Consider the following 22697-nt stretch of genomic DNA (forward strand, 5'->3'; position numbering starts at 1 on the left):
GCATAGTTACATTGGTCCAAGCTGGAACAATGTAACTTGTATGAAATATCCATACCTGCAATTCTTCAACCGTCAGGGTTATACTGCTGCCTACAGGAGAATTCGACACGGACAAAAAAAAAAAAATTTTGTAGACCAGTCCAGGAAAAGCCCTCCATAACTCCCCCCTACTACCAGAATGCCTCCGTTTGTAGCAAAGCACTACAGAAGCATGATCATAAAACACAGAGGGCTGGAGCCCAAACCCCTCAATGGGATTTCACCATGAGTACAACATTTCTACTTTCTATCTGGTCCTCAGATGTACACAGGAAGTTATTCATTGTCTGGACGTCCAAAAGCAGTCCAACTTTAGAGGTGGATAACAAAGCAAACCAATGCTAACAGGTGCACTAAAAACAGAAAGGACTTTGCACCCAAAGCTAGCTTTAGATGAGTGTCAGCATTGTGTGCAAGGCAAGATAATCTGACAGTTAATAAATTCCTGCGTTCCTTATCGGACTCCCAAAAAAATAAAATGATATATATATATATATATATATGTATATGTGTGTGTGTGTGTGTGTGTGTGTGTTTATATATATATATATATATATATATATATATATATATATATATATATATATATATATATATATATATATATATACACACATACACTATATATATATATATATATATATATATATATATATATATATAGATAGATAGATAGATAGATAGATAGATAGATAGATAGATAGATATAAAGAAGTCTTCCAGCATACATTTCCTTTGTGGTGCTCTGTATCTGGTCCAGAACTGGAAACTTGGATTGGTCCTGGAAGATATAGCTCAGCCAGTTTTGTCTTTTAAAGCCCGTGGTGTGTGAAACACACTCAAAAGACTTAACACCCGGTGCATAAAAAAGTGCACACACGCAAACGTGAGACACACAAAAAGTGCACAAGGCGTACACATGGCCCTCCTCCGAAGAGGAAGGTACCTGACCTTGTTCCCCCGGGGCGCGAAGCTCCTGACAGGGACTGAGGTACTCACTTTGGTCCACCCAGCCGAAGCCAGGCAGACCCCATTCTTCAGGGGGACTGCCGAAACAGCCCACCCCGAGTACTTGGTGGGGCTCCCCCAAAGGGAGACCCCATGAGAGAGGGCGAACTAAGCCAGAAGGCCATATCCACCCCCTCCCAAGACTTTCAGGGCAGGCCCGAGGACCTACGGCGTACAAGTCGTGCAAGTGCTCAACCAAAAAAAGGGACAAACGTGACAACAAAGAAAAAAAGAGTGGGGAAAAGGGAAGTGGAGAAGTGCTGGGTAGTGCCAAAGTGCAGGACCTTGGCAGGCCCCCCGGCCAGGAATAAAAAAATTCCTCTGGTGCTGGCCAAAAGGCCCGTCCCAAGAGGCAGGTGCTGAAAAAGTGTGATGGTGCAGTGACCAAGGTGCCACAAAAACTCAGGTGAGCTGCCCCTCACCAGTGAAATTGAGGCACCACTGGGCTGCCACACCAGGGGCACGTACACCACTGGCTTTTTCGGTCTCAGCCCCTGGCCAGACCCAGTGTAGCCCTTACCTACCAGGAGGCTTGGAACGTGAACAGCATTAGGGAGAGCTTGCCTTCAACTGGGGACTAGGCCCTCCATCCAAAGGCCCAGTTCAACCCAGGAGGAAAAAGCCCCCCCTGCTGCCATCCGAATTCCTTACCAATTACATCCAGGAGCAGTACTAACCGGTGTGTAACTGGAACCGGCATTCTCGCTCCCTTCAAACTGATAGGGGCGGACCCATTCAAATCAGAAGGCAATAGACCCATCCGGCTTTCTCTGACATGGCTTACTTCCCGGTCCTCCAGTTACGCCCAAAGCGCCCCGGGACCTTTCAGCCCCATGCGGATACTAACCATCAGGGTCCATACCAACTGATAAGAACAGATACTACACTTGATCTTAGCCAAAATGCCGAGAAGCCTTATAGCTCAACCAGTTTTTTTTTTTTTTTTTTTTTTTTTTTTAAGCCCGTAGCGTGTGCAACACACTCAAAAGACTCCACCCGGTGCATAAAAAAGTGCACACACACAAAGTGAGAACACAAAAAAGCACAGGGTGTGCGAAATCGAATGGTCTTCCCTCCGAAGAGGTAGGACCCGAAACCTCAGTCCCCCGGGGCGCAAGACTCCTGACAGGGACACAAGGCACTCATGGTCTATCTGGCCGAAACCAGACAGACCCCGTTCTTCAGGGGGACTGCCGAAACAGCCCCCACCGAGTACTAAGTAGGGCTCCCCCGAAGGGAGGCCCCATAGGAGAGGGTGAACTAAGCCAAAAGGCCATATCCACCCCCTCCCAAGACTTAAGGCAGGGCCCGAAGACCCACACACTCTCGTCGTGCAAATAAAGAAAAAAAGGTGAAAGTGCAGGTGACAAACTCCAAATAAAAAGGACAGACAAAACATAAAAGTGGGGAAGGGGAAGTGGGGAAAGTGCAATGGTGCCATGTGAGGAACCAAGGCAGGCCTTCCAGCCGGAATAAAAAATTCCTCTGGTGCAAGCCAAAAGGCCTGTCCCAAGAGGCAGGTGTGAAAAAGGTGTGCATAGTGCAGTGACCAAGGTGCCAAAAGAACTCAAGGCGAGCTGCCCCTCACCAGTGAGAAATTAAGGCACCCCTGGGCTGCCACCCCAGGGGCACTTACACTACGGGCTTTTTCAATCTCAGCCCCCGGCCAGACCGAGTGTAGCCTATCCCCACCAGCAGACATCAGAACCTGGACAGCTTAGAGAGAGCTTACCTACAACTGGGGACAGGCTCGCCACAAAAGCCAGATCAAAACCCAGGAGAGAAAGCCCTCCCCTCGCCATCCTGTTCCTCAGCCCATTACATCCAGGAGCAGTTCCACCGGCCCCCCCGAACCGGCTTCCCGCTCCCTTCAAACTGGTTAGGACAGTTCAACCCATTCGAATCAGAAGGCGGCGGGCCCCACATGCTTTCCCAGATGACCTACTTCCCATACCTCAATACTCAGAGCGCTCCGGGTTTCGGTCATACTGGTACTAGCTAAGGCCCATACCAACTGATAAGAACAGATACTACACTTGATCTTAGCCAAAAGGCCGAGAAGCGATATAGCTTAGATATATAGATATATAGATATAGATATAGATATAGATAGATATAGCTTATAGCTCAACCAGTGCTGGATTTGAAGGTCTGGACAGGTAGTAACTAATTATATAACGCCTGTCAGCTGCTGCTGACTATGAATCCTGATCTGATCAAGGTCTGAATTAGGGAGTGTCCCTAACCTATGTAAATGTCCTGGTTCAAATGACAAATACACCCCCCCCCCCCCCTCCCGGTGCTGCGCATTGATTTTCATTAAGTGAACTTTGATTGGCTGCAGTGTCACACTTTGTCCCTTAAACAATGTATAGCAGTGGTTGTCATTTCATAAGCTAAATGGGGCCTAAAATGTGGCCCACGCCATCACCAAAGGGCCGCACATAATGCTCAATATATCTAATGCTTGAGAGGACTGTCAGAAACTGCAGACCCAATAAAGGAAATGAGGGTCAGAGAGCGAGGACATGCTATCATACACATGAGTACCAAAGGGTCAGCCAATATCTGTCCAAATGGCGACTAATTTTCTGCGGACTTGTACAAGAAAGTAAGCAAGCAGGAAGCTAACTAAAAACATGATCCATAAATGTGATATTTACCTATCGGATTTTTTAAGATTAAGTGCTATTGGCTTCAAACCATTCCGTTCTCCCAGATCTTCATAGTCTATTGCCTCCTGCAGCTTCACCTACAAAATAAATCCTTTCTGTAATAAGCAATTAAGATGTGACCTGAGATGCCACTATAGGCGATATAACTGGCGTTGTTCAATCAATAAATACAAAATTGCAGTAATTATTAATCTGCACCAAGTAGAAGCTTTGGGTCCCCGCTCTGGCTGGTACAGTCAAGTTCGGTGGGTTCCGCTGCGGGTGCTGGCTGGGGAAAAAACCCATCCAAACTCTGTATAGAATCTGCAGGGAAATCATGTGTCCAGAGAGCTGCAGACCAAAGTAATACAGTGCATCAAAGAGATAGACTGAGGCTACTACTATCTCCACCCTGGTCACATTTGCCTAGGACAGAGATAAAAGTACCCTCAGTCTATCTGCATCCTGGTCATGTGTGCCTAGGACAGAGATAGAAGTACCCTCAGTCTATCTCCATCCTGGTCACGTTTGCCTAGGACAGAGATAGAAGTACCCTCAGTCTATCTGCATCCTAGTCATGTGTGCCTAGGACAGAGCTAGAAGTACCCTCAGTCTATCTGCATCCTAGTCATGTGTGCCTAGGTCAGAGATAGAAGTACCCTCAGTCTATCTCCATCCTGGTCACGTTTGCCTAGGACAGAGATAGAAGTACCCTCAGTCTATCTCCATCCTGGTCACGTGTGCCTAGGACAGAGCTAGAAGTACCCTCAGTCTATCTGCATCCTAGTCATGTGTGCCTAGGACAGATAGAAGTACCCTTATGCCCCATACACACGTGCAGATTATCTGCAGACTTTTGTCTGCAGACTTACCTTTTCTATGTAGTGCAAGGGCCTGCTGGATTGCATACAAATTGAAAGTGTTTAGGTTTGACCTCATATTATATGGTTTTGGTAAATCTGCAGACAAAAGTCTGCAGATAATCTGCACGTGTGTATGGGGCATTAGTCTATCTGCATCCTAGTCATGTGTGCCTAGGACAGAGATAGAAGTACCCTCAGTCTATCTCCATCCTGGTCACGTTTACCTAGGACAGAGATAGAAGCACCCTTAGTCCATCTGCATCCTAGTCATGTGTGCCTAGGACAGAGATAGAAGTACCCTTAGTCTATCTGCATCCTAGTCATGTGTGCCTAGGACAGAGATAGAAGTACCCTCAGTCTATCTCCATCCTGGTCACGTTTGCCTAGGACAGAGATAGAAGTACCCTCAGTCTATCTGCATCCTAGTCATGTGTGCCTAGGACAGAGATAGAAGTACCCTCAGTCTATCTGCATCCTAGTCACGTTTGCCTAGGACAGAGATAGAAGTACCCTCAGTCTATCTCCATCCTGGTCACATTTGCCTAGGACAGAGATAGAAGTACCCTCAGTCTATCTGCATCCTAGTCATGTGTGCCTAGGACAGAGATAGAAGTACCCTCAGTCTATCTGCATCCTAGTCATGTGTGCCTAGGACAGAGATAGAAGTACCCTTAGTCTATCTGCATCCTGGTCACGTGTGCCTAGGACAGAGATAAAAGTACCCTCAGTCTATCTCTTTGATGCACTGTATTGCTTTGATGTGCAGCTCTAGGGACACATTCTTTGCCTTTGAATTAATGTTCGGCCATCATCATTTTCTTTACTACACTAAACCAAAAAGGGAATACTTACCAGTTCCAATGAACACAGAGGCCCGAACACTCACTGGGCTCTTTGTGGTGGCCAAACAATATATATCTCTCTTACACCTTATATGCCCCAAAGCCACAACTGTATTGATTTACTAAAACTGGAGAGTGCAAAACCTGGTGCAGCTCTGCATAGAAACCAATCCGCTTCCAGGTTTTATTGTCAAAGCTTAAAGTGGATGTAAACCCCCTCCTATACCCAGTGAAGTGAATAGGCTCAGATGATACAGAGATAAAACAAACCCTCCTACATAAGTTTTACTTGTAGATCTGCTGTCTTTCCCTTTCTACACTCTCTAGAAAGTGCAAATCATGATAGAAATCGGTTTCAGCAGTGGGTGTGGAGTCTGTGTGTGAGAGCTGATTGGAGAAAAGACACTCACCCCAACTCTCACATAGGCAAAGGAAAATGCAGAGCTGTATTATGAATAGACCAGCTCTCTGCTTATCTACCTCTAAGCTACCTCTCCAACACCATTTTCAGCTGCTGTTATCTGGTATGTGGGAGAACTTGTCAGAAGTGACCCTTCTGATAACAGAGGAACAGAGCAGCAGAAAGAAACGACACTTAGAGCTTTGGAGAGAGATAAGTAAACACTACAGATATTTATACTTAGGTCAAATTTTATGAATGGGGTTTACAACCACTTTAATTGAACAGGCTAAAGTTCGAAGCCGATTGGCTACCATGAAGAGCTGCTCCAGATTTTGCACTCTCCAGTTTTAGCAAATCAACCCCAAACTAGTCCATCCTATACAATGTGCTGAAAATCAGCAGCGAATATTAAACTTTGAGGCTGCGATTAGCTTCTTAAGTGGACATGAGCAGATATTAAAACCTGTGGGCAGTAGCTGCTGATATAACAATTCTTACCTTCTTTAGAGGGGGCTGAAAAAAATCGGAGTCCCGAGAATTGCCATCTGTGCTACTCGTCTCACTATATTGGTCATTTTGTGCTTCTCTACAAAAGACATCAAAGCACACAGTTATATACACAGGTGATACATTCAGTGCCTAGTAAACCTACCGTTTAGTGTGCCTGCCTCATTCAGAAGGTTACGTGATCAAATGTTGTGACTCAAGAGGGGACCTGCAACTGTATCAGGGAAGTATTTCAGCCCTTCAGTTTTTCCAGACTGGATAGCTAGACTGAAGTTCCACTGTAACAAAGAGTGAACAGGCAGGCTTTTATTGCAGAAGAGGCATGCAATGTCAATTTTGCAATAAAATGCCCCTACCTGCCTGCTCACCATTCCCTCCAGTACTGTAAACAGAGCTGTGCATACACGGAGGTTGCACTTATAAGCTGCACTGATAATCAATGTAAACAATGTACTCACCGATCAGTTCTCCATTCCTTACATGCTGCCATTTACCCCAATCTGTGAGCCGCTGTGTCCAAGAGCAGTCATGGAGTGCACCTGATGCGCATCCATGAGAGGACATCCAGGGACGTCCTCCCAAAACTGGAACGCCATGCTGTAGCCGTTTATCAGCTATAGCAAAGAGCTAAAGTGGCTACAATAAAATATGAGCATAGCTCAAAAAAAAAAATAGATATGTATACCCCTTAACCTATTTTTCAGTATATTTTGGAATCACGTCTCACTACATAAAGTTTTGTTAAGAAAATATTTTTGTGAATCAGTTGCAAAGTCTTTCCTGGAGATCCTGCTAATATGAGCACTTCCTGCTGCAGGCGGACAACACTAAGCCACCACCATGCCAGCTCCTTCAAGTTGGCTACCTGGCAGGCCTGATAGGCAGCTAAAGAAGTGTGCATGGAAAGCTGCAATGCTGTTGCTAATTGTGAGGCAGTGGCTTAGCCTTGTTGGGTCTTCAATAGGAAGTTCAGTTACTTGTAGGATCTCCAGGTAAGGAACATTAGATTCACAAAAAAGGATTTGCTTTTTTTCATATTATTTTAGCTTCATCACACATCTAAATAGCTGGTCATGGGCAGAAAAGTCAATGGGATGGGAATGGTCTATTTGGCTCATTACAGCTGTACCCTCAACATAAGCCCAGTATGATGGAGGTCTAATCCTGTGTAAACATACTCTTTTCTGAGACCTGCTGCCAGCACCATGGCACTGTGGTGATTAAATCGTTTGATGATGGCGGCATTGCTGTTTTCTTTCACAGATTTTGCATTTGAAGTGGATGGCCCAGAGGAAATTCCGTATCCCTAAGAGAGAAGAGGACATTGTCACAATCCCAATTTCATGCACATAAAGAAAAGGTTAGAAAAACTGGGCTTACTTAGTTTGATAACAAGAAAATAAACTATTCAAAGTTATTTAAATGATGTGTAAAGATACAGAATATGGCCAAAAGCTTGTTGACCCCCGACCATCACACCTGTATGAACCTATTAGACATCCCATTACAAAACCCATACACATTAAAAATGAAATCCTGGAACTAAGCTTCTTTGAAAAAAAACTGCAGGCATACTATGAGTTAAGTCCAACTAGGTGCCTGCTGCCTCGTGGACTTCTCTCTGTTATTCACATCTTGTTTATTATACATTGTATTGTTTTTGGAAGATATCTTCTTGAGCTCTGACACTTCTCACTGTGCCCCCAGTTTACAAGAGCAGAGTGGCTTGAACTGTTATGTCTGCCCATCCCCTTCTTCTGCACACTCACAGAAGCCTTTGTATTATGTGAACTCATTCACAAAATACATTGCTCAAAAACAATTAAAGGAACACTTTAAAAACGCATCAGATCTCAACGGGGAAAAATTTCATGCTGGATATCTATACTGATATGGACTGGGTTATGTGTTAGGATCTATACTGGTATGGACTGGGTAAGGTGTTAGGATCTATACTGGTATGGACTGGGTAATGTGTTAGGATCTATACTGGTATGGACTGGGTAATGTGTTAGGATCTATACTGGTATGGACTGGGTAATGTGTTAGGATCTATACTGGTATGGACTGGGTAATGTGTTCGGAAGGAAAGGATGCCACATCGTTTGATGTAAATGAATATCATCATCCTACAGAGGGCTGAATTCAAAGACACCCCGAAAATCAAAGTGGAAAAAAAAAAAAAAAAGATGCAGCAGGCTAGTCAATTTTGCTGAAATTTCATTGCAGCAACTCAACATTGTACTCAGTAGTTTGTATGGCCCCCAAATGCCTGTATTCAAGCCTGAGAACATCGGGGCATGCTCCTAATGAGATGACGGAGGGTGTCCTGGGGTATTTCCTCCCAGACCTGGACAAGGGCATCACTGAGCTCCCGAAAAGACTGGCAACCTGGCGGCGTCGAATGGACCAAAACATAATGTCCCAGAGGTGTTCTATTAGATTTAGGTCAGGCAAGCATGGGGGTCATTCAATGGTATCAATTCCTTCATCCTCCAGAAACTGGTGGCATACTCTCACCACATGAGCTAGAGCATTGTCATGCACCAGGAGGAACTCAGGTCCACAGCACCAGTGTAGAGTCTGACAATGGGTCCAAGAGTTTCATCCTGATACCTAATGGCAGTCAGGGTGCCATTGTCTAGCCTGTAGAGGTCTGTGCGTCCCTCCATGGATATGCCTCCCCAGACCATCACTGACCCACCACCAAACCAGTTATGCTAAATGATGTTACAGGCAGCATAGTGGGGGACCTGCAAATTCTGGTGTTTAATGGCAAATGCCAATTGAGCTCCACAATGCCGGGCAGTGAGCCCAGGGCCCACTAGAGGACATCGGGCCCTCTGGCCACCCTCATGAATCGGTTTCTGATTGTTTGGTCAGAGACATTCACACCAGTGGCCTGCTGGAGGTCATTTTGTAGGGCTCTGGCAGTGCTCATCCTGTTCCTCCTTGCAAAAAGGAGCAGATACCGGTCTTGATGATGGGTTAAAGGCCTTCTATGACCCTGTGCAGCTCTCCTAGAGTAACTGCCTGTCTCCTGGAAACTCCTGTACGCTCTTGAGACTGTGCTTGGAGACACAGCAAACCTTTTGGCAATGACACGTATTGATGTGCCTTCCTGGAGGAGTAGTTGAGAAACCTCTATGGCAGGGGTCTTCAAACTATGGCCCTCCAGTTATTCAGGAACTACAATTCCCATCATGCCTAGTCATGTCTGTGAATGTCAGAGTTTTACAATGCCTAATGGGATGTGTAGTTCCGCAACAGCTGGAGGGCCGTAGTTTGAGGATCCCTGCTCTATGGGGTAAAGATATCACTGCATGCTACCAGTAGTGACACTGACCCTAGCCAAATGCAAAACTAGTGAAGAACAGTCAGAAAAGATAAGTTGGGAAAAAAATGTCAGTGCCCTCCACCTGTAAAACCATTTCTGTTTTGGAGGTCGGCTCATTGTTGCCCATCTGGTGCACATGTTAATTTCATTAACACCAAAGCAGCTGAAGCTGATTAACAACCCCCCCCCCCCCCCCCCAAACCTTACTGACCAGATCAATATGTCAGGAGTTTCACTGACTTGATGCTGTACTCTGATTAAAAAGTGTTCCTTTAATTTTTTTGAGCAGTGTACAAAGGCTTCTGTGAATGGGCAGCAGAGGGAAGGGGCAGGCATAGCTGTTCTGTGTGCTTCTCTCATCACAGGAGGAGTGTATCCTCCGTGAGTGCAATAAACAGGTTTCATATAAGTAAATCAGATAGGTCCTCAGAGGTGACATGCACCTAATTGGACTCAACTCTTTGTGTGCCTGCACTTTTTGCAAAGGTGCTTCATGGAGTTTCCTTATCCTCTCTTCCCCAACACCTTGTGGGTATGAGAGCTTCTACTCTTCTCGGAAGGCTTTCCACAAGATTTTAGATTGTCTCTAGGGGAATGTGTACCCATTACGCCAAATGAGCATTGGCGAAGTCAGGTACGGATGTTGGACGAGAAGACCTAGCTTACAATTCATCCCACATTAGGGTTGAGGTCAGGACTTTGTGCAGGATACTCGAGTTCCTACATACCAAACTCATCAATCCATGTCTTTATGGAGCTGGTTTTGTACACAGGGGAACAGTCATGCTGGAACAGAAGAGGACCAAAAAGGTTGAAAGGGCACAATTGGCTAAAATGTTTTTGTATGCTGGAGCATTAACAGTACCCTTCACTTGAAATACCTGAACTCAATAGTTTGGAGTGGTGTCCACATACTTTTGGTCATGTAGAGTATAATTCATGGCCAGTATAAAGACTGGGGAAAAACATTTTTGAATAAATGCACCAAGTAACAGAAACTAACACAGAAGGCCAGTTAAAGTCCTAAACACAGTTCTAGAAAACAGGCCTACCCCGTTTTACGTACACTCACTTTACGTATACTCGCGAGTACGGACACAGTTTGGTCAGCTTGGCATGGCACTACTCCCGGTTTTTAACATTGGCATCTATGGGAAATCATGCTCAGCTTCACATGGCACTGCTGCAAGGTTTTAACAATGGCGTCTATGGGAACTCTTGGTCAGCTTGGTAAGGCACTGCTCCCTGTTTAACATTGGCATCTATGGGAAATATTGGTCAGCTTGACATGGCACTGCTCCCGAACCATAAGTGACAGGGACACCAAACTTAGGGCGCACTGAGAGGGGACCCAGGACTACAACTTGTCCTATTTGGTCGGCCAGCTTGCCTAGGTAATCAACCATGTCATAGTCCTTGGTCCCCTTAACATGCTTCCCAAATTTGATGTCCTTGTCACTTATGGTTTGGGAGCAGTGCCATGTCAAGCTGAGCAAGATTTCCTATAGAGTTAGTGTATTTACATGCATTGAGAAGTGAAAAAAGGTATTGCTTCACTTTACGTACATTTTCGTTTTACATACATGCTCTGGTCCCATTGTGTACTAAAAGTGGGGTATGCCTGTATTCCTAAACATTTAAGAAACGTCCTTTAAAAATATCTCACCTCATCCAGACTTTTGTCATCCAGGGATGTTAAATCCAACATTGAATTCTTCACCCCTTGAGAAACCAAAGATTTTAAACCTGGAAACAAAACCAAAAGTTGATTAACCAGAGAGAAATGCAGTGTACAGAATTCCAAAAGGAGCAAAGTGTGCAGAATAAGTGTAGTAGGTGTTTTAACATAAAAAAAACAAAGAAAACAAAAAAAAAAAAAAAAAAACAACACGCGACAATTAGCAACTATCACAAAGTAAAATGAATAGTCTTTATGGTTATCAAAAGGAATCCCAGCCTGGGAGAACAACAAAGGAACTGTCACAATGGATACATTGGATGTGGTCTGGATGGTACCTGTAATAGCGAAGAGAGACTGCAAGGGGGGCGCCAATCTAACAGCGGCAAGGTGGAGAGGAGGGCACAGCACACAATTGGCAACTCACAGTGTGTAGATGGTTTCATGTATAACAGTCAGTGGTGCATCTGCAGCTGGGAGGAGGAGCCATCCAGGATTCCAAAATGGAGCCGCTGCTGTGGGGGTTGAGTGTGGTAGCCACTGTGGCCAGCCAGCCTCAGGACAGCAAGCAGCACGCATGGACCCTGGCTACCCCAATCCATCCCTGCAGCAGCAGGTCCATCTTGCTATCCTGAATGCCTCCCAGCTGAAGATGCACCAGTGCCTGGTATCCACACACGGTGAGTTGCCAGTTATTGTTTCCTGTGCCCTCCTCTCTCCCTTGTTGCACTTAGATTGGCGCCCCCTTGCTGTGTCTGTTAGCTATTACAGGTACCATCCAGTGTATCCATTTGGACAGTTCCTTTGGTGTCCTCCCAGGCTGGGATCTTTTTTAAGAACCATGCTAAGAACTACAAACCTTACATTAAATGATCAAACATATATGCATTTGTTTGTCATAACCAAGTGAGAAAGAATACCAAAAAGATCATAAAAACTTATAAAAAAAAATAAAAAATTGGCCCTACTATGTATGAATGTGAGTTAGGGACCTTAGATTGTAAGCTCCTTGAGGGCAGGGACTGATGTGAATGTGTAATGTATATGTAAAGCGCTGCGTAAATTGACAGCGCTATATAAGAACCTGAAATAAAGGGATTGCAAAGGCAGAAGGTTTTTTTTTTTTTTTAATCTTAATGCATTCTATGCATTCAAATAAAATATTAAAATAAAAAAACCTGAGTGCAGCAGCCCCCCTTACCCCCCTAATACTTATCTGAGCACCATCTCTATGCAGCGATTTTGCAGGAGTGTCTAAGCTGCCCTCATTGGCTAAAACAGCTGTTGTCAAAGTCAGTCAGCCAATCAGGAATGAGAGGGGGCGAGGCCGGGGTTACAGCTCAGTGTCTGAAAGGACACAGGGAGCTGTGACTCAGCTCGGGTTCCCCATAGCAAGCTGCTTGCTGTGGGGGCACTTAACAGGAGGGAGGGGCCAGGAGCACAGAACAGGGGACCAGAGAAGAGGAGGATCCAGGCCACTCTGTGCAAAACCAATTGCACAGGGCAGAGAAGTAGAACATGTTTATTTTTTTTGGAAAATTAGTCTTTACAATTACTTTAACCACTCAAGCCCCAGCCCTATTTCGGACACTTTTTGTTTACAAGTTAAAATCAGTATTTTTTCCTAGAAAACTACTTAGAACCCCCAAACATTATATATATTTTCTTAGCAAAGACTCTGGAGAATAAAATATCGGCCATTGCGATATTTTTTTCATGAGGTATTTGCGCAGCGGTCTTATAAACGCCATTTTTTTGGAAAAATTACGAAAAATCACATTTCACTGCATTTAAAAAATACTAAACAGTAAAGTTAGCCCATTTTTTTATATATTGTGAAAGATGATGTCACGCTGAGTAAATAGACACCCAACATGTTACAGTATAAAATTGCGCACACCCGTGGGATGGCGACAAACTACGGTCAATAGAAATCTCAATAGGTGACGCTTTAAAAAATTTTAACGGTTACCAGTTTAGAGTTAGAGTGTATCTCTTTTTTTTTTTAATTATTGCCCACGCTCTGGCGATCGGGGCGATACCTCACATGTGTGGTTTGAACGGCGATTTAATTTGCGGCTCGACTTCCGTATACGTTTTCTTTCGTGCGCGAGCTAACGGTGACAGCTAAAATTTTTTTATTTCTATTTTTTCCTATTTTATTATTTTTTTTTTAACTTTATTAGAGGTTTAAAAAAAAATAAAAAATCTGATCACTTTTATTGCTGTCACAAGCAATGTAAACATCCCTTGTGACAGCAATATGCAGTGACAGGTACTCTTTATGGAGGGATCGAGGATCTAAAAGACCCCAAACCCCTCCACTACACTTCCATGTATGCAAAACGCAGAAAACAGCATTTTTGCATACAGTCGTTTTTTAAATCTGCCGCCTTTTGCAGCACAGTAACCCGGAAGTGACTTCATGGACGCCGCCTCCGGGTTACGTCATCGGAGACCCGATCGAAGCCGCTTCCGGCTTAGATCGGGACTCCATCCAGCCGGCGGACGCGCCGGCTGGGTGCTCGGGTCTCCCGGTGGGACGGGAGGCCCGGGCAAAATCACGGAAGGCGGAGGGAGGACCCCACATTTGAGGACTAAGCTTCAATGCATTTCATTTTCCCTCTTTTTCCATTTTTTTTCTATTTTCCTGTACCTGTAGGGCATGCAATTTTATTATGTTAGAAATTTTATGCCAAAATAAAAAATGGCGCATTACAGGTAAGCAGCAACTAATATGTCCACAAAACATGGAGCTTTAACTACATCACTGACATTTGTCTTTCTTGCTTCAGGCAAATTAGCTGTGACATTCTAATGAAGAGGCCAAAGACAGGTTCAAGGATTCAAAGTTGCACAAGTTTGACATAAGAACAGCAGCAATAAATGGAGAAGTGCCAGGTCAACTGGGAGTGATGTGATCAGTACATGGCTAGGTCTTAACACGCTTCATGTTGTAAGCATCTGGAATACACAGCAAGCACTCCAATCTGCCAGAAGTGTGGAAGACCTCTAATGCTCGGGTTACCTTTCTCGTCCATCTTGGCGCACTCAGCAAACAAGTCTTTGGATCCCGTGTTTAGCCGATCTCTGTGAAAATAATGTGACTGGAAGAATCGGGTCCAGAACTCTTTCTCCGTCAAGTTGTGAGGGACATTCTCATCGTACTTGAGCTTCACTGAAAAGAATAATTGTTACTCTTATTATTCAAATATTCTCATCCCAAAGATTCAATCATTAACCACTTGACTACTGGGCAGTTTTACCCCCCTTCCTGCCTAATTTTCATTGCTGTCACATTTTAAAAAGACAATTGCGCGGTCATGCAGCACTGGACCCATATGAATTTTTTCTATATGAATTTTTTCTATAATTGTTTTCGCACAAATAGGAGCTGTCTTTTGGTCATATTTAATCACGGCATTGTTTTTTACTCACTGAACTGCAACTGAATTTATAAAATTTGTATCATGTGTGTTTTCTGGATTTTTGGTTGATATTCTGTCTCTATCATTTAACCACTTTACCGCTGCTCACTGGAGCTCTACTGCGGCAAAGTGGCTCGATAACGTCTGGCGACGTAGACCTACGTCGCCAGACATTCCCCTCTCTCCCGCTGTATTCAGCCACAGTGGGAGTCGGGCCAGGGGAGGAGCGGCGGTGATCGCCGCTGCTCTTCCCCGATCGTCGGGGAATCGAGTCTGGGGATCTCCTAAGTGACAGGCAGGGTCACATTGCAGGGTTCAGCATAGCTGAACCTGCGATCTGTCCCTGTGTCACTCAGTCACCTCCCCCCACACACGTTAGTAAGCACCAGGCATACATTAACCCCTTGCTCACCCAAAAAAAAATTAACCCCTTCCCTGCCAGTGTCATTTTTACAGCATATTTATAGCACTGATTACTGTAGTAATGTCACTGGTACCCCCAAAAGTGTCAAAAATGTCAGTCAAGGGTCCGATCTGTCCGCCGCAATGTCGCAGTCCCGCAAAAAAACAAACAAAAAAAAAAAACGCAAACACCAAAAACTACAGAAATCTTTCCCTTAGTTAGTAAACGCAATAACTTTTGCGCAAACCAATCAAAATACGCTTATTGCGATTTTTTTACCAAAAATATGAAGCAGAAAACAAATTGGCCTAAAATGATAAAAAAAATTTGATTTTTACATTTTGGGGGGGGGGGGGGGATTTCATATAAAAAAAATTTGAAAAATATTGTTATTTTTTCAAAATTGACACTGTTTTTTTGTTTATAGCGCAAAAAGTAAAAATCGCACAGGTGATCAAATACCACCAAAAGAAAGCTCTGTTTGTGGGAAAAAAAGGACGTAAATTTAGTTTGGGTACGGCATTGCATGACCGCGCAATTGTCCGTTAAAGTCGCACAGTGCCGAATCGCAAAAAGTGGCCCAGACAGCAAAATCCTCCGGTGGTAAAGTGGTTAAAATACACCCATGGTAGAAATTATAGACCCTTTATTGCTTTGTAGGTGGGCAAAACTTACAAAACCTGCAGGGGGATCAAATAATTATTTTCCCCCACTGTATGCATACTATACAGTCCCTGAATTTGATAATGTTTTGGGTCTGAAAGCAAAAGCAGAACATGAAAATGTTGGGGGTCTTCTACCACTCAGGGGTCTTCTACCACTCAGGACAGTTTGTAATGTGTGTCCTGTTGAAAGATTCTCTTCAAACCTACTTTTGAAACATACCATGCACATGAAAACTTGCCTGCAGGATAGGTACGAAATATGGACTCAATGATATCTGTAGTGAGGTTATATCTCAGGCCATTGCATCCATCAGTCTGAGGACGAACATCCGCCTGAAAAAGAAAAAACACATAACTACATGTGGGCAGACAATGCATCTCCCTCAAGGCAACTGACCGATATCTACGCTGCTACTTTGTGCCTAAAAACAGTAGGACGCAACACTCGCAGGGAAGGGAACCAGTAGACAGGTGCCGGCATCGGCCAAGCACACAGCGGGAGGATGGCTGGACGGCGGGGGATCGCAGGGGAAGGTGAGTTTTAAAATATAAAAACAGATTTCTATGCAAAACAATGTATCGCTTTTAGCACAGAAATCCTGACATAATCAGACCGCCAGGGAGGATAAAACATTCCGACCGAACGACGCAGAAATTTCTACCAAGCTGCAGTCAGTGACATCGCTTTGAGCATGGCCAGAGAATCACAACAGGCTATTTTACGAAGCTAAAAAGAGCAATGTAGGCGGTACGGTCAGAATGCGGTCATTTCATGCAAATTCCATCTTTTACAAAGGCTAGGTAATGCAGCATCATGGATCTCATGATCCACTGATTGCAATGAAGCCTGTAGAGCAGAGTTTCTCAACCTTTTTTAAGTCAAGGCAGCCTTTAAAATTATGCACAATCTTGAGGCACCCTCTAAAATGATGCAAAATCTCGAGGCACCCCATTGTAAAATGTAAAAAAAAAACGAATAGCTTTACATATCACAGCAACATTAATACACGTAGGGCAGTGTTTCTCAACTCTGGTCCTCAGGACCCACTAACAGGACAGATTTTAAGTATTACCTTGGGGAGATGCAGACTAGAATACTGCAATCACTGAGCAGCAAATTATATCACCTGTGAGGTATTTCAGTTATCTTGCAAACCTGGCCTGTTATGGCGCTTTTCCACTGCATAGAACCGTACCGGCTCGGCACGCTTTTGTGCTTTTCCACTGCGGTACCGCATGGTATAGGGTCGGAACGGTTCGGTACGGTATAGGTTTGCTTTTCCACTGCATGGAACCGAACGGTACGGTACGGTGCGGCTCTGAAAAAACAGTACCTACTCAATTGTGGTTCCAACAGGTACCAAACTGGTACCATATCCCACAATCCTTTGCATGCAGTCACTACTAGCCACTGATTGGTCAGAGAATCACACCCACCCCGTTGTTATCCCACCCACTTAACTTTAGTACTACTTTAGTGGAAAAGCAAACCTATACCGTACCGTACCGAACCGTTCCGACACCGTACCATGCGGTACCGCAGTGGAAAAGCAAACCGGGCCAAGCAGGGCCGAGTAGAGCCGAGTCGGTACTTGCAGTGGAAAAGTGCCATTAGTGGGTCCTGAGGACCGGAGTTGAGAAACACTGACCGTAGGGCACCCAACATTCGAGGCGATTTATTCTTCCAAAATAAATACACCTTTGCACACTGCTACTGACTAGTATTCCAATGTTTCTCTTCTCCCTCAGTTTCTCTCCATCACTAGGCTACAATGACCCCATGAAAAAGGAACAGAGAAGGGGGGACACAAGGGCGGGAGAGATGCACCCAGAAGGTTGAGTCTTTAAAACCACTTGACTTCCGGAAGATTTGCCTCCCTTCCTGACTAGGTGATTTTTTATGATAAGACGCTGTACTCAAATAATTTGTGTCTTTTTCCCCACAAATAGAGCTTTCTTTTGGTGGTATTTGATCACCTCTGTTTTGTTTTTTTTTGCGCTATAAACAATAACATATCGAAAAGTTTGAAAAAAATATATATTTTCTACTTTCTGCTATAAAACATATCCAATAAAAAAAAAAAAAAAAAAAATTGAAATTTCCAATATATATTCTGCTACATATTTTTGGTATAAAAAAACAACAACCCAATAAGCGTATATATTGATTGGTTTGTGCAAATGTGATAGGGTCTACAAACTATGGGATATTTTGATCCATTTTTTTTACTAGTAATGTCGGCGATCAGTGACATATACAGATGGTCCCCGGGTTACAAACAAGATAGGGTCTGTAGGTTTGTTCTTAACCGCTTGCCGACTGCCTAATGACTATTTACGTCAGTAGTCAGCCCCTCACAGGCAAAGCGACGTAATACTACGTCGCTAGCCTGTGAGGCTCTAGGGAGCGAGCAGCACCACGGAGGCACGCTCACGGACCCCCCCCCCCCCCCCCCCGCGCGCGCGCGCGCGTGCGCGTGTCACGATTATCCGTTACAGCGGGAGAAAGGCAGGCGGCTAATGTAAACACAGCCGCCTGTCATTCTCCCCTGTGTAGGAATGGTGATTATATGGTTCTACTATGTAGGACCGTTGATCTCTGTTCTTACACCTCAAGCCACATCCGATCACAGTTAGAATCACGCCCCTAGGGACACATTTAACCCCTCCCTCTCAAATAAAGTTAACCCCTTCACTGCCAGTGTCATTTTTACAGTAACAGTGCATATGTATAGCACTGATTACTGTAGTAATGTCACTGGTATCCCCAAAAGTGTCAAAAATATCATTCAGGGGTCCGATCTGTCCGCCACAATGTCGCAGTCCCGCAAAAAAAAAAAAAAAAAAATAATCACAGATCGCCGCCATTACTCGTTAAAAAACAAAAACAAAAATGACAAAAATCTTTCCCTTAGTTAGTAAAACGCAATAACTTTTGCGCAAACCAATCAAAATACGCTTTTTGCATTTTTTTTTACCAAAACATATGTAGTATAAAACAAATTGGCCTAAAATGTTAAAAATTTTTAATTTTTACTTTTTTTTTTTTTGGGAATTACATATAAAAAAATGTGAAAAATATTGTTATTTTAGCAAAATTGACGCTCTTTTTTTGTTTATAGCGCATGATCAAAACATCGCACAGGTGATCAAATACCACCAAAAGAAAGCTCTGTTTGTGGGAAAAAAGGACGTCAATTTCATTTGGGTACAACGTCGCACGACCGCGCAATTGTCAGTTAAATTTACGCAGTGCCGAATCGCAAAATAGGCCCTGGTCAGGAAGGGGGTAAAATCTACCGGGGCTTAAGTGGTTAAGTTGAAATTGTAAGTCGGAACAGGTACATTTTTAGCTGTAGCTCAAGCCAAAAGATTTTTTTTTATGTGTTTTGGAAAGCATAGGAAAGGGTCAACACCCCTGTAACATTTGTTTTGCTGTCTGTGCCCCTGTTTTGAAGATTTCACCTCACTTTCTGTCCCTATGACAATTGGATTGTGAACATTTGGGTTGTTGTGGAAACAAGGATTGGTGATAAAGCTTCAGTGGAGACGCCTTTTCCCCATGCGAACTCCTACAGGAGGGAATTTCCCTTCCTCGGGGGAGATTTCTCCTTACTGCCGGTTGTCTCCCTCCGTTTGCAAGTAGGAGTGGTTTGTAAGTCAGATATTTGTAACCTGGGGGACCGCCTGTAGCGGGACTGCGATATTGCAGCGGACTATCGAACGCTGACACTTTCTTGGGAACCAGCAACACCAATATAGTGATCAGTGCCAAAAATATGCACTGTGACTGTACTAAGGAAACTGGCTGGGAAGGGGTTAAACATCAGGGGCAAAGAGTTAAATGTGTGCTTCGCTGGTGTTTTCTTACTGGAGGATGTTGCTTGTACTAGGGGAAGACATGGGCTCCATGTCCCTGCTTTGCAGTAACACAGGATTCCTATCTTCCCTCTTGACAGAACGGCAATCTGCCTTATTTACAAAGACAGACGTTCTGTCTGTGTACTAAGTGATCGGCGGGTGGCGGTGGAAAGTCATGAAGCAAACATCTGCGCGATAAGACAGACGGGGTAGCAGCCTTGGTGGACTTGTGTCATACTAGTTTAGGGGCACCTCTTTACCAAGTCACTGCCTTGAAAATAATATATTAAGTTGGAGAATACCGGCTGCCATCGGGGGCTCACACAGGTAGTTGCAGCTTTGTGAGAGTCTCCAGTCTTGTGCTTATATTCTAGAACAGTTTCTTTAAAGTTTGCTTGAATTCTCCTTCATGTACCTGAATAGACTCACCAGGAAAGCTGCAGAAATCCCCACTTCCTGCTTGCTGTTCGACACGGTGTTGTCCAGAGAGTTTAGATTAAGACGATTGGTCCAAAACTCCTCAGCGCTGATCACCTGACTGACAACAAGGTCTTTGTAGAGTTGGAACAAGACTGGGTCCTCCTTTAGCATCCTTAAAGAAAAAAAAACCCAACTTCAGAATCTAAACCGTGTATAAACGAGCAATGGGAATGGGAAACTGACTATATACACGGTGACCCCAACATTTCATTGGTAAATAAATTATGGTCAACATGGACAGTAAGTGAGCAGACAGGCAAACAAAGCCTGGAGTTCATGGCAGTGATGTGGATCCTTACATCTGGACAATGTACATTAACAAACGTCACTAATATTGTTAAACAGACACAGAGCATTGATAAAGCATTCCTTGAAATTTTCCACAATTTGTCACGTTACAACAAAAAACATAAATGTATTTTATTGGAAATTTATGGGATAGCCAAAAACAAAGTGGCACATAATTGTGAAGTGGAAGGAAAATGAAAAATGGTTTTCAAATTTTTTTACAAATAAATACCATACTTAGAGTATAAAACGCACTTTTTCCTCCTAAAAATGGAGGGCATGTTATACGCCTATATTAAAAAAAAAAAAAGAACAGGCAGCGCTGAGAGACAGAGGGGGCCGGGCTGGGCCTAGCAGAAGGAAGGACGAGCGGTTGCTGTCATAGGAAGGCCCGCCTCCTACGATAGACAGCACAGTGGCCCAATGCCGGGACGTGTGACATCTATCATAGGTCCTGGGACTTCAGATGACAGCGGCCGCTTGTCCTCCCTTCTCCTCGGCCCAGCCCCCCTCTGTGCAATGGCGCTGGCGAGGCTGTAATACCGGACACGGCGCTGGCGAGGCAGCAATACCGGACACGGCGCTTAGCGAGGCTGCAATACCGGACACGGCGCTTAGCGAGGCTGCAATACCGGACACAGCGCTTAGCGAGGCTGCAATACCTGACACGGCGCTTAGCGAAGCTGCAATACAGGACACGGCGCTTAGCGAGGCTGCAATACCGGACACGGCGCTTAGCGAGGCTGCAACACTGGACACGGCGCTTAGCGAGGCTGCAACACTGGACACGGCGCTTAGCGAGGCTGCAACACTGGACACGGAGCTTAGCAAGGCTGCAATACTGGACACGGCACTTAGCAAGGCTGCAATACTGGACACGGCACTTAGCAAGGCTGCAATACTGGACACGGCACTTAGCAAGGCTGCAATACCAGACACGGCACTTAGCAAGGCTGCAATACTGGACACGGCGCTGGCGAGGCTGCATTTGATTAGAAAAAAAAAAAAGTTCTGGAGTTCAAAGCTGTTTATTTCAAAACTTAGGCTTTTTTCCTAAAATTGAAAAATATCTACCGTGTTATACACTGATAAACACGGTATGTGAAAAGTGTGGCAGGGAGGGGAGGGAGCGTGCGAGGGAGTGAGAGAGCGAGACTACTAGGAACACACAATCTCTCCCTTCCTGTCTGACAGAACAGCCGTCTGCCTTGTTTACAGACGGCTGTTCTGTCATTCTCCTTGATAATCGCAGGAGGCCGGCGGCGATCACGGCCGCTGGTCCCACGGCCTGGTTCCTGCTGTCTCTAATCACAGCGGGTGCGCATCTCCAGTGGCGCACGCCCCCTAGAGCCTTACGGCAAAATCATGTACATGTACGTAATATTTGCACTTAAGGGCCGCCCTGCCGCAGTATATGTACGGTGGGCGGTCCTTAAGTGGTTAAAGCAGGGTTAGGTTATAAAAAAATATCCCAAGCTTTAAAACATCTCACGGAGCACTGTCCAATCCATCATTGGAAAATGGAAAGAGTATGGCACAACGGCAAACCTACCAAGACATGGCCGTCCACCTAAACTGACAGGCTGGGCAAGGGGAGCATTCATCAGAGAAGAATGGGCAAAAATTTGACTCTACACAAAGATGGTAGAGACATCCCCAAAAAGACTTGCGGCTGTAATTACAAAGTGTTGACTCCGGGGGGCTGAATACAAATGCACACCACACTTTTCACATTTATTTGTAAAAAATGTAGAAAAACATTTACCATTTTCATTCCACTTCACAATTATGTGCCACTTTGTGTTGGTCTATCACACAAAATCCCCATAAAATACATTTATGTATTTTATGGGGATTTTGTGTGATAGACCAACACAAAGTGGCACATAATTGTGAAGTGGAATGAAAATGGTAAATGTTTTTCTACATTTAATGTGACAAAAATGTGGAAAATCTCAAGGGGTAAGAAAACTTTAAGGCCCTGTATATAACTGCACATAGATCCGCTATATGTTACATAGTTACATAGTTAGTGAGGTTGAAAAAAGACATCAGTCCATCCAGTTCAACCTATGATGTGTGTGTGTGTTTGCTTTTAACCGTACATAGTATACCCCTGTATGTTGTACATTGTATACCCCTGTATGTTGTACATTGTATACCCCTGTATGTTGTACATTGTATACCCCTGTATGTTGTACATTGTATACCCCTGTATGTTGTGGTCTTTAAGGTGCCCAT

The 22697-nt window shown here is 44.4% G+C and overlaps 1 protein-coding gene across 1 annotated transcript in view; it reads right to left on the bottom strand.

The window, feature by feature from the left end:
- GTF2H1 (general transcription factor IIH subunit 1) overlaps positions 1–22697 on the bottom strand; it is an 80705-nt gene that overhangs the window by 34456 nt on the left and 23552 nt on the right. The window contains exons 4-10 of the mRNA XM_082270870.1: positions 20118–20280; positions 16067–16160; positions 14360–14509; positions 11320–11399; positions 7495–7622; positions 6308–6395; positions 3711–3799 (exon numbers count right to left, since the gene is read on the bottom strand). Coding sequence (XP_082126996.1) covers positions 3711–3799; positions 6308–6395; positions 7495–7622; positions 11320–11399; positions 14360–14509; positions 16067–16160; positions 20118–20280 — 792 coding nt within the window. The remainder of the gene's footprint in view (positions 1–3710; positions 3800–6307; positions 6396–7494; positions 7623–11319; positions 11400–14359; positions 14510–16066; positions 16161–20117; positions 20281–22697) is intronic.

The sequence above is a fragment of the Pelophylax lessonae genome (genome assembly GCF_965119305.1).
Source record: "Pelophylax lessonae genome assembly, chromosome: 10".
NCBI classification, from domain to species: domain Eukaryota; kingdom Metazoa; phylum Chordata; class Amphibia; order Anura; family Ranidae; genus Pelophylax; species Pelophylax lessonae.